The sequence below is a fragment of the Mobula birostris genome, chromosome 8 (genome assembly GCF_030028105.1).
Source record: "Mobula birostris isolate sMobBir1 chromosome 8, sMobBir1.hap1, whole genome shotgun sequence".
Classification (NCBI taxonomy): domain Eukaryota; kingdom Metazoa; phylum Chordata; class Chondrichthyes; order Myliobatiformes; family Myliobatidae; genus Mobula; species Mobula birostris.
Window position 1 is genome coordinate 161405035 of NC_092377.1, and position 12400 is coordinate 161417434.

A 12400-nucleotide genomic window follows, 5' to 3' on the forward strand; every position below is an offset into this window, starting at 1 on the left:
AATGAAATGGCACCTGCTATTGACCTGTTGTGACAGTAGGTAAATTGGACTGGATCCAAGTCACTTCTCAGGCAGAAGTTGGTATGTTTCATCTCCAACTTCTCAAAGCACTTCATCACAGTGGATGTAAGTATTGCTGGACAATAGTCATTGACATAGGTTACCATGTTCTTTTTAGCCACCAATGGAATTGAAGCCTGCTTGAAGCAGATGGATAACTCAGACTGCTGGTCTGAGAGATTAAGGATCTCAGTGAACACTCAAGCCAGTTGATCAGCTCAGGTCTTTGGTACTCGGCCAGGTGCCCCGTCTGGACCAGACGGATTCTGTGAGTTCACCCTCCTGAAGGATGCTCTCACATCAGCCTCAGATACCGAAATCACGGGGTCGTTGGGGGCTGTGGGAGTTCATGATGGGTTCCTCCACGTTTTGATGGTCAAAGCAAGCATAGAAGGCATTGAGTTCATCTAGGAGAGAAGCCTTGTTGTCATCTATGTTGCTTGGTTTCACTTCGTAGGAGGTGATAGCATTTCAAACCCTGACACAGCTGTCGAGCATTCTTCAGTGATTCAAGTTTGGTCCAGAATTGCCACTTTGCATGTGAGATGGATTTCCAAAGGTTCCACCTGGACCTCTTGTAACTTACTTGGTCAGCAGACCCGAATGGCACTGATTTGGCCATCAGCAGATTGCGGAAATCATGGTTCATCCAGGGCTTCTGGAGGGGGAAGATCCTGAATGATTTTACGGGGACCCACTCATCTGCGGCTGTTTTTATAAAGCCCATGGCAACCGTGGCATATTCATTCAGTTCCTCTGATAAGCCCGTAAACACGACCTAGTCCACCGACTCAAAGCTGCTGCTCTGCCTCCCGCAGCTACCTCTTTGTTGTCCTTACCCCTGGGGTCTTGCTCTCTAGCCCTTGCCTGTATGCAGTGGGGGGAGGAGGGCAGCCAGAAGGTCAGATTTCCTAAAATGCAGTCTAGGCATGGAACGGTAGGCATTCCACATCGTGGTATAATCGACCCCTTGTGCTGCAGGTGATAGGTAGATGATGACTTGGGTAGTGATTTCTTCAGACAGGCCTGATTGAAATCCCTGACAATGGTTTGAAAGGTGGAAGATAGCTGTTTCTTATTTGCTGATGGTGCCACTTAGTACCATGAATACCTGCTTAACATTGGCCTTTGGTGGTATGTAAACTGTGGTCAGGATCACGGAGAACTCTCTTGCGAGTCAAGCGGTCAGCATTTAATCATTAGATGTTCCAGGTCAGGGGGAAAAGAGTGCGACAAGGCAGCTACGTCTGAGCACCACAAAGAGTTTATCGTGAAACACAGAGCCCCACCTTTTGCCTCCTCCTTCTCTTTCTTCCATGATCCACTCTCCTCTCCTATCAGATTCCTTCCTCTCCAGCCCTTTATCTTCCCTACCCACTTGGCTTCACCTATCACCTTCCAGCTATCTTCCTTCCCTTCCCTCCCCACCACTTTTTATTCTGTCATCTTCCCCCATTCCTGAAGGAGGGCCTCGACCCGAAATGTGGACTGTTTATTCATTTCCATCAATGCTGCCTGACCTGCTGAGTTTCTCCAGCATTTTGTGTGCGGTGCTCTGGATTTCCAGCATCTGCAGAAAATCTTGTGTTTATTGGTTGGCTGTTACAGCTTTGTGGCTTGCTGTGTTGTGTGTTGTTCTGCTGAGCAGGTGGGCATGGTATGCTGGCACCGAAATGTGTGGGGGCATTTGCGGGCTGCCCCCAGCACATCCTTGGGTGTGTTGGCTGTTAATGCAAATGACATATTTCACCATAAGTCTCGCTATACACGTGGTATAAGTGAATTTGAATCCTGAAGATTTTTTGATTCCTATAACCAACAGATAACCATTATCTATCAAAAGCTGTCTGTACCCTGTCTAGATCTTCACATCTTTACCAAAGTGCGGTGCCCAGAAATGGATGCAGTACTCTAGTCATGTATGAAGACGGTTTTAATATAAACTCCCTGTACTTGACCATTGTCTAGTCATGTATGAATCCCAGTAAACAGTGAACTTTATTCACCTTTACTCTGCCCTGATATTTAAGCACGTGCAGACATAGGACGTCCTGTACTGGATCACCTTTTACAAATTTTACATTGCACAGTTTCTCCTTTGTCCTTCTGACAAATTGTACCATATCACTAATTCCGTCTGCCACTTGTCCGCCCCGTTAGCTGCCTTTCCTGAATCACTTCCCTCCCTCTTGCCGACCAGCATTCTCAATGATGTCTTCACATGGCTGTCATCTGCAAATTTGGTCATTTTCACAGTGTGTTTAAGTTATTGCCCTGGCCACAAAGCAGTGGTCCCAGCACCCATCCCTGTCCCATACCCTTCTCTGCCTCGTTCCCATTCATTCACAGCTCTGAAATCAATTGTCTTCCTTTCAAACTCTCCTTCAAGTAACCTCAACCACGATCCCTCCTTACAATCTGTCACCCCATCTGTCACCGCCCTTTCCTCTTCGGCTCACTGCCCCCTGGGACCCTGCAGTCTGCCCCATAACTTGCAGTTTAAATCCATCCATCAGGTTTCTGTGCAGTTGGTGTTATATTCTACATTCACTGGTTGCAGCCTAGGTGATAATACCATCAGGTTCCCGAATCAATGTGGATAACATCACTCACCTCAATGCTGAACTGATTCTACAACCTATAGGCACACTTACAAGGATCCTACAGCTCGTGTTCTCAATATTATCTATTTACACTCAGTGGCCACTTTATTAGGTACCTCCCGTAGCTAATAAGGTGGTCACTGACTGTATGTTCATGGTCTTCTGCTGCTGTAGCCCATCCACTTCAAGGTTCGAAGTGCTGTGTGTTCAGAGATGCTCCTCAGCACCCCACTGTTGTAGCTGGTAGTTGTTTGAGATAGATGGATAGATACTTCAGTGATTCCAGAGAAAGTGGCAGTGTCACAGTAGCATTACAAGTGCGCAGTTGTAAATATCAGAGGAGAAGTAAGAGGAATAAAAAAAAAATTTACCTTAAAAATAAGATATACGGGCCGGCTGGTGGCGCAATGAGATCAGCGCCGGACTCTGGAACGGGTGTTCCCGGGTTCGAACCCAGTCGGAGCCGCTCCCGAGTACGCTTTCCATCCGTGCCGGGTTGAGTGTCGAAATTGCATTTCGACCTCGTAAAATAAAGGGAAAAAAATACTGCGAAATATCTGTGTGCGGAGTGGCGCGCCACACAGTCTCTGTCTCAGTCTCTCTCTCTCTCACTCCACGCCCTGTAAAGGCATGAAAAAGACATCCCACCAACATCGCACGGATGCACGCACACGCACAGACACACGCAAAAGAAAAAGATATACAAGATTTACAAGTTCACGCTGATAAGATGATGGTGCAAGAATTACCGTAATATTATGCAGTAATGGGTGCACATTCACACCATCCAGATTAGAAGTGATGATAGTATTGCACAGTATTGCATAATTTGAATTACGTTCACATTCCTGTCAGCTTGAACCAGTCTAGCTATTCTCCTTTGACCTCTCTTATTAACAAGGTGTTCTCTTTTTGCCCACAGAGCTGCCACTCTGAACGTTTTTTTGTTTTTCGCACCATTCTCTGTAAACCCGAGAGACTGTTGTGGGTGAAAATCCCAGGAGGTCATCAGTTTCTGAGATACTCAAACCACCCCGCCAACAATCATTCTGTGGTCAAAGTCACTTAGGTCTCATTTCTCCCCAGTTCTATTGGTCTGAACAACAATTGAACCGCTTGACCATGTCTGCATGCTTTTATGCATTGAGTTGTGCCATGTGTTTGCCTGATTTGATGAGCTGGTGTACCTAATAAATTGGCCACTGAGTGTATTGTTATTTTTCATCTTTTTGTGTTTGTGTAGCTTTTCATTGGTTCTATTTGTTCTCCCGTAAGGTAGTTTAGACATTCTTTGATGATATATTTTACTTTGAACGTGACGAGACAGAAAGAGTTTGGTTGAGATATAGTGGATGAAACGCCGTAACATTTAGCACCATTGCAGAGTCAGATAGAGAATTAATCGTGCTCAGGGAACTTGCTACTGTGACCTTTGGAGCTCTGATAGTCTCTTGAGAACGTGTCCTGTACAGAACGTGTAGCAGCTGGTGACTTCCTCTCAGCTTTAGTACAATGTGTCTGTAATTCAAAGACCTCAGGCAGCATTAGGGCTTCCTAAGAGTGGGCAGGCTGTGTAGGAGGTTTCACTGCTGCTTGGGACTCGCAGAATACAGGGTGAACCAAAGGCTAACACCGTCACGGGGGCAGGCCCTTTGGCCTACAGCATCCGTGCTAGGCCTGAATATTGGACAGCATCGACCAATCCAAGATCACTGGTCACTGGTGGAGCACGGGCCAGGTCTCAGCAGGAGCAATTCTACAGAGCATCAGGCATGTCATGCTCTGGGGGCGGCGCGGTAGCGTCATGGTCAGCGTAGCGCTGTTACGGCAGCAGCTATATAACCATATAACAATTACAGCACGGAAACAGGCCATCTCGGCCCTTCTAGTCCGTGCCGAACTCTTACTCTCACCTAGTCCCACCGACCTGCACTCAGCCCATAACCCTCCATTCCTTTCCTGTCCATATACCTATTCAATTTAACTTTAAATGACAATATCGAACCTGCCTCAACCACTTCTGCTGGAAGCTCGTTCCACACAGCTACCACTCTCTGAGTAAAGAAGTCCTTCCTCATGTTACCCTTAAATTTTTGCCCTTTAACTCTCAACTCATGTCCTCTTGTTTGAATCTCCCCAACTCTCAATGGAAAAAGCCTATCCACGTCAACTCTATCAATCCCCCTCATAATTTTAAATACCTCTGTCAAGTCCCCCCTCAACCTTCTACGCTCCAAAGAATAAAGACCCAACTTGTTCAACCTTCCTCTGTAACTTAGGAGATGAAACCCAGGCAACATTTTAGTAAACCTCCTCTGTACTCTCTCAATTTTTTGACATCTTTCCTAGAATTCGGTGACCACAACTGTATACAATACTCCAAATTTGGCCTTACCAATGCCTTATACAATTTCAACATTACATCCCAGCTCCTATACTCAATGCTCTTGATTTATAAAGGCCAGCACATGGGTTCAATACCCACCACTGTCTGCAAGGGGCTCTTACGCTCTCCCAGTGACCGTGTGGATTTCCTCCCAGGGCTCTGGTTCTCCGCCACATCCCAAAGACGTAAGTTAGTAAGTTAATTGGTCATGTAGATATAATTGAGCGGCGTGGGTTCGTTGGGCTAGAAAGGCCTGTAACTGTGCTGTATCTCTAAATAAATATGGCGTTGAATACTTAATGTATGATCTTACTGTAACTCTTCCAAGGTTGCACTGCAAACACTGGAAAACTGCAGCCAAGGCCAGTTCCCAGCCGATAACATTACAGATGGAAAGGGCTGCTGGCACTCCCATCCCCGTGTTCTGTGCAGAAAACACCCAGCTGCTGGGGGATTTGGTTGTTGAGAACTGACGTGCATTTTTAATCATCTTCCTCTTAGGTGCTACTTCTAAGGAATCATGGTGTGATAGCTCTCGGTGAGACTGTGGAAGAGGCCTTCTACAAAATTTACCACCTTCAATCAGCCTGTGAGATACAGGTAAGGAATGTATGGGGCATGCTGGGCTCCTGGTCCCATTAGATTCCTTTGTAGATTTGCCAATTAATTCTCCGACAACCAGATGTAACCCCCCCCCCACTCCCGTCAACTGAAACATTCAACATGGTGTCAAAGTAAACTGTTGCCGTATCTTATGTTTTGTAACTTCAAAACATTAAACTAATTCAAAGGACAACATAGGAGTCTGAAATGTGAGTCTAACTTCGTGTTTACTTTAATCGAGGCGTGCCCACATCACATGGTAGTCTGACTGATTTAATATTGACAATATTCTTGCGGATCAGCTGACCCAGCGGGAGGGTGGGGTGTTCAAGTAGGGTTAAACTCACCTCAACATGTCTTTTACAGTTAGGGTTGCCAACTTTCTCACTCCCAAATAAGGGACAAAAGTAGCAGTCAAATCCCGGGACACTTTACCCTAGGAAAGACTACCATGACCATTAAGCCTTGCGCAGGCACCTGTGTGCGCCATGTGATGTGCGCATGCGCCTATGTGCCGATTTTTTTTCCCACAAATCGGTTTTGCCTTCATCTTCCCGACTACACTGTGCATATATTATTTCTACTTTATATAGGCTGTGTATTTGTCATATCATTCCTGCTTTTACTATATGTAAATGTTATTTATTTTCGGTTTTATGTGTTATTTGGTTTGATTTGTTAGGTTATTTTTTGGGTCTGGGAACACTCAAAAATTTTTTCCATATAAATTAATGGTAATTGCTTCTTCGTTTCATGCTATTTCGGCACGAAAGGTTTCATAGGAGCACTCTACCTTAGCGGGAGAAATACGGGACAAGGGCGGTCCTGTATGGGACAAACCAATTTAGTCCAATATACGGGATGTCCCGCCAAATACAGGACAGTTGGCAACTCTATGTTCAAGTTCAACAGTGTGTGACAGGGAATGAGGAAAGGTGCAGCTGACTCGTATCGTTTCCTCACGGCCCGGTAGCACATGCTTTGCGGCTCAGTACCAGTCCGCGGCCCGGTGGTTGGGGACCGCTGTGATAACCTATGCAATTCATGTATTTATACATACAACTCGAAGTGAATTATTTGAGCATGCTTTATCAATCAATATTAATATAAATACAAGATTACTCAAATATTATTGAAATAGTAACACTGTAGTTACTGGAACTAGAAGCTTGATTGTACGTGCCGACGCCGTTCATGTAAGTGGCATCGCGTGGCGTTACGGGTGCAGAGTAGCACAGTGGTCAGCATAACGCTCTACAATGCCAGCATTTGGGTTTCCGTTCCCGTCACTGCCTGTGAGGAGTTTGTACGTTCTCCCCGTGTCTGTGTGGGTTTCCTCTGGGTGCTCCACTTTCCTCCCTCATTCCAAAGACACACGGGTTAGCGTTAGGGTTAGTGAGTGGTGGGCATGCCATGTTGGCACTGGAAGCGTGGCAATGCCTATGGGCTGCCCCCGGTACGTCCTCGAACTGCGTTGGCTGATGATGCTAACATTTCACTGTGTATTCCGATGTTTCTGTTTACATGTGACAAATCAGATCATTTTTAAAAGAAAATCTTTCAGCTCATGTTGAAGTTTTATAAGATGTTAATGAGGCTTAATTTAGAGTATTGTGTGCAGTTCCTGCATCTACCTACAGTATAGGAAAGACATCAATAAGGCTGAAGGGGTGCTGAGACAGTTTACAAGGATATTGCTGGGATTTGAGGACCTGAGTTATAGGGGAAGGTTTAATAGGTTGGTACTTTTTCCCCCTGCAGAGCAGGAGAATGAGGGGAGATTTGATAGAGGTATACAAAATTATCAGGGTTACAGAGAGGAAAAATGCAAGTAGGCTTTTTACACTGGTGTTAACACAAAATAATCTGCAGATGCTGTGATCAAAGCAACACCTTCAGTACACTGGATGAACTCAGCAGGTCGGGCAGCATCAGTTAGAAAGGATGAGTCGACATTTCGGACCGGAACCCTTGGTCAGGACTGAAGAATGAAAGATGGGGAAGGATTTGAAGAATGCTTGTAGCTTAAGTTGAAAGACCAGTTCAACTGAAGCTACAAGCATTCTTCAAATCCTTCCCCATCTTTCATTCTTCAGTCCTGACGAAGGGTTCCGGCCCGAAACGTCGACTCATTGTTTCTGACTGATGCTGCCTGACCTGCTGAGTTCATCCAGTGTACTGAAAGTGTTACACTGGTGTTAGATGAGACCAGAACTAGAGGTCATAGGATAGGAAAAGGAAGAGAGATAAAAGACCTGGCTGTGGCCTCTTACCTCTTCTCACCTCCCCCGGGTCCCCTCCTACTTCCTTTTCTCCCATGGTCCACTCTCCTCTCCTATCAGATTCCTTCTTCTCCAGCCCTTTCCCTTTCCCATCCACCTCACTTCACCTATCAGCTTCTCGCTATCCGCCTTCCCCTTCTCCTACGTTTTCATTCTGGCATCTATGACCCCCCCCCCCCACTTCCTTTCCAGGCCTGATGAAGGGTCTCAACCCGAAATGTCTACTGTTTATTCTTCTCCATGGATGCTGCCTGACCTGCTGAGCTCCTCTAACATTTTGTGTGTGTTGCTTTGGGTGTCCAGCACCTGCAGACTTTCTCGTGTTTATGAGATAAAAATTGGTTTTATTTGTCACAAGTACACCGGAACCCTGTGAAATGTGTCATTTGCATCAAATCAAATCAGGGAGCATTGTGCTGGGAAGCCTGCAAGTGTTGCTGTGTTTCCAGTGCCAAAATGGCATGCCCACAACCCACCAACCCTTTGGAATGTGGGAAGAAACCTGAATACCCGGAGGAAACCCGCACAGTCACAGGAAAAATGTACAAACACCTTACAGGCAGTGGCGGGAATCGAACCCCAAACTTACAGCGGAGCGGTAAAGATTTGCACCAACCACTATGCTACAGTGCCACTTTGTTAAGGTTAAGGGTGAAAGGTGAGAAGTTTAAGGGGAAGCTGAGGGGGGGGGGGATCTTTTTCACTCGGAGGGTGGTGTGTGTGTGGAATGGGCTGCCAGCACAAGTGGTGGATGTGGGTTTGATTTCAACACTTAGGAGAAGTGTGGGTAAGTACGTTTGTACGTGGATGGGAGAGGTGTGGAGGGCTCTAGTCCGGGTGCAGGTCAGTGAGACTAGGCAGAATAACAGTTCGGCTTAGACTAGAATCAGATTCAGGTTTATTAACACTTACCTACTGTGCGTCATGAAATTTACTGTTTTGCGGCAGCAGTATTTTATATAGGCATCTGTTAGTCTCGTGAGACCATGGATTTGTGCCTTGGAAGGTTTCCAGGGTGCAGGCCTGGGCAAGGTTGTATGGAAGACCAGCAGTTGCCCATGCTGCAAGTCTCCCCTCTCCACGCCACCGATGTTGTCCAAGGGAAGGGCATTAGGACCCATACAGCTTGGCACCAGTGTCGTCGCAGAGCAATGTGTGGTTAAGTGCCTTGCTCAAGGACACACGCGCTGCCTTGGCTGGGGCTCGAACTAGCGACCTTCAAATCACTAGACAAACGGCTTAACCACTTGGCCACGCGCCACGCAGCAGCAGTGTAGTGCAGTACAAAACAATGTACCCACCAGCTCTCCACTGGGCCTTGGACCACCTGGACAACAGCAATACCTGCTGTTTATTGATTGCAGCTCAGCCTTCAATGCCATCGTACCCACAGTACTAACCAAGAAGGGTCAAGTGGCCTGTTTCTGTGCCGCTGCGCGGAGTGATTTCCCTGTCAGGGGGAAGCAACCCAGTGAACCTCCTCCGAACTGTTAACAGTGCAAGTGTGCTCATCCCTGAGTGAGAGACGAACGGTGAGCTGTGCTCGGGTGCAGTGTACACTCAGAGAAACGTTCCGGTGTCCCAGCAAGACCTCTCATTGCTTTTTGGCAGGTCTCGTCCCTCTCCAGTGCTGGTGGAGTAGATAACGTCATCCTCCTGGACCGTGACAAGTACAAACCTCATGAACTTGGCTCGGTGGGCTGGGCAGGCAGTACCTTCGGACCAATGCAGAAGAGCCGAATTGGGGAGCACGAGTTTGAGGCTCTGATGAGGATGCTTGACAACTTGGTGAGTCAAGTGAAGAGCAGTTCTTTCTGTCTCTTCTTCTCTCTCTCCTCTCTCTCCTCTCTCTCCTCTCTCCTCTCTCTCCCCCTCTCTCCCCCTCTCTCTCCCCCTCTCTCTCCCCCTCTCTCTCCCCCTCTCTCTCCCCCTCTCTCTCCCCCTCTCTCTCCCCCTCTCTCTCCCTCTCTCTCCCCCCTCTCTCTCCCTCTCTCTCCCCCCCTCTCTCTCCCCCTCCCCCCTCTCTCTCCTCCCTCTCTCCTCTCTCTCTATCCTCTCTCTCTCCCCTCTCTCCCCCTCCCTTTCTCCCCCTCCCTCTCTCCCCTCCCTCTTTCCCCTCCCTCTTTCCCCTCCCTCTTTCCCCTTTGTCTCTCCCCTCTCTCTCCCCTCTCTCTCCCCTCTCTCTCCCCTCTCTCTCCCCTCTCTCTCTCCCCTCTCCCTCTCCCCTCTCTGTCCCCTCTCTCCCCTCTCTCTCTCCTCTCTCCAGACACTGCCTAACCTGCTGAGTGTTTTCAGCATACTCTGTTTTCAGGAAGCTATGCCCTGTACCCCTCAGACCCTCTGTTCTACAGTACCCCTCCAGGGGACTTCCATCCACCGAGTTTACTCTTGCAGCCATAAACAACTTGTTAATATTTGAAAGAAAACCCTCTGCACCATCCGCCACAAGTGGGACTTCCCGGAGGCCGAACGTTTCCATTCCCTTTCCTGTTCTGACGTGTCGGTCCGTGGCCTCCTCATGTGCCGAGATGAGGCCCCCCTTCAGGGTGGAGGAACACCATCTGGATACCCTTCAACCCGATGGGATGAATACATATTTCTCCTCCTGGTGAACAAATTCTCACCCACCCCCCTTCCTCTATTCACCACTCTGACCTCTTCTCACCTGTCTATCACTTCCCCATGGGCCCCTCCTTCCCTTTCTCCTACGGTCCGCTCTCCTCTTCTATCAGATTCCTTCTTCTCCAACCTTTGACCTTACCCACCCACCTGGCTTCACCTATCACCTTCCAGCTAGCCTCTTTCCCCTTCCGCCTACCTTTTTATTCTGGCATTTTCCCCCTTCCCTCTCAGTTCTGAGTTGATTGTTCATTCATTTCCATAGATGCAGCCTGACCTGCTGAGTTCCTCTGGCACTTTGAATGCGTTGCTTTGGATTTCCAGCACCTGCAGACTTTCCCCATGACAGCATGTGTTTCCTCCGGGTGCTCTGGCTTCCTCCCACGTACAAAAGACAAAGCTGTCCGTAGGCTAATTGGTCACATGGATGTAATTGGGCAGTTTGGGCTCGATGGGTCAGAAGGTCTTGTTACCGTGCTGTATCTCGAAATAAATGTTAAAAATTAACATCCAGCTCAGCTGTGAGATCACGGGCCATGAGTCAGGTCCAACAGGGTCGTCCTTTGAATTTCAGCTGTGCACAGTTCTCTGTAGCTTTGTGTGGGGAACTTCTTTTGTAGACCACATGGACTACATCTGAGGGTTCTGAAAGAGGGAGCCAAAAAGTTTGTCAAGGCATGATCGTTCAAGAATCACTAGATTCTGAAATGGTTCCTGAGGACTGGAAAATTGCAAATGTCACTTTACTCTTTAAGAAAGGAGAGAGACAGAAGAAAGGAATTTATAGGCCAGTTGGCCTGACTTCAGTGGTGGGAAGATATTGGAGTCCATTATTAAGGGTAAGGTTTCAGGGTACTTGAAGGCGCATGATAGAGTTGGCCAAAATCAACATGGTTTCTTTACGGGGGTAGTCTTGCCTGACAAATCTGTTAGAATTTTTTGAGGAAATAGCAGGCAAGATAGGAAAAGGAGAGTCAGTGGATGCTGTTTACTTGGATTTTCAGAAGGCCTTTGACAAGGGACCATACACGAGGCTGCTTAAGGAGATAATAGCCCATGGTATTATAGGAAAGATTGCAGCATGAGTAGAAGGTTGGTTGACTGGCAGGAAGCAAAGAGTGGGAATAAAGGGAGTCTTTTCTGGTTGGCTGCAGATGACCAGTGGTGTTCCACAGGGTTGGCACTGGGACCACTCCTGTTCGCATTATACGTCTACAATTTGGGTGATGGAATTGACGGCTCTGTGGCCAAAGTCGCAGACAATGCAAAGATACGTGGAGCAGCAGGTAGTGTCGAGGAAGCAAGGACTCTTCGGAAGGACTTGAATAGGTTGATAGAGCAGGCAAAGAAGTGGCAGATGGAATATAGTGTAGGGAAGTGTATGGTCATGCACTTTGGTAGAAAGAATAAAAGCAATAGATTATTTTCTAAACGGGAAGAAAATTCAAAAATCAGGTGTAAAGGGACTTGGGAGTCCTTGAACTGGATTCCCGAAAGGTTAATTTGCAGATTGACTCAGTGGTAAGGAAGGCAAATGCAATGTTAGCATTTATTTCAAGAGGTCTAGAATACAAGAGTAAGGACGTGAAGCTGAGGTTTTGTAAGGCATTGGTCAGACCACACTTCGAGTATTGTGAGCGGTTTTGGCCCTGTTATCTAAAAGATGTGCTGGCATTGGAGAGGGTCCAGAGGAGAATTATTCCAGGAATGAAAGGGTTATGATATGAGGAGCATGCAATGGCTTTGTGCCTGTACTCGCTGGAGACTAGGAGAATGAGAATATAGAAACCTAGTAAATATTGGAAAGGCCTAAACCAAGTGGATGCAGAGAGGATCTTTCCTATAGT

The 12400-nt window shown here is 47.3% G+C and overlaps 1 protein-coding gene across 5 annotated transcripts in view; it reads left to right on the plus strand.

The window, feature by feature from the left end:
* LOC140201881 (beta-adducin-like) overlaps positions 1 to 12400 on the plus strand; it is a 148928-nt gene that overhangs the window by 111247 nt on the left and 25281 nt on the right. For all 5 annotated transcript variants that reach the window (XM_072266645.1, XM_072266644.1, XM_072266647.1 and 2 more), the window contains 2 exons: positions 5551 to 5649; positions 9546 to 9722. In XM_072266645.1, coding sequence (XP_072122746.1) covers positions 5551 to 5649; positions 9546 to 9722 — 276 coding nt within the window. The remainder of the gene's footprint in view (positions 1 to 5550; positions 5650 to 9545; positions 9723 to 12400) is intronic.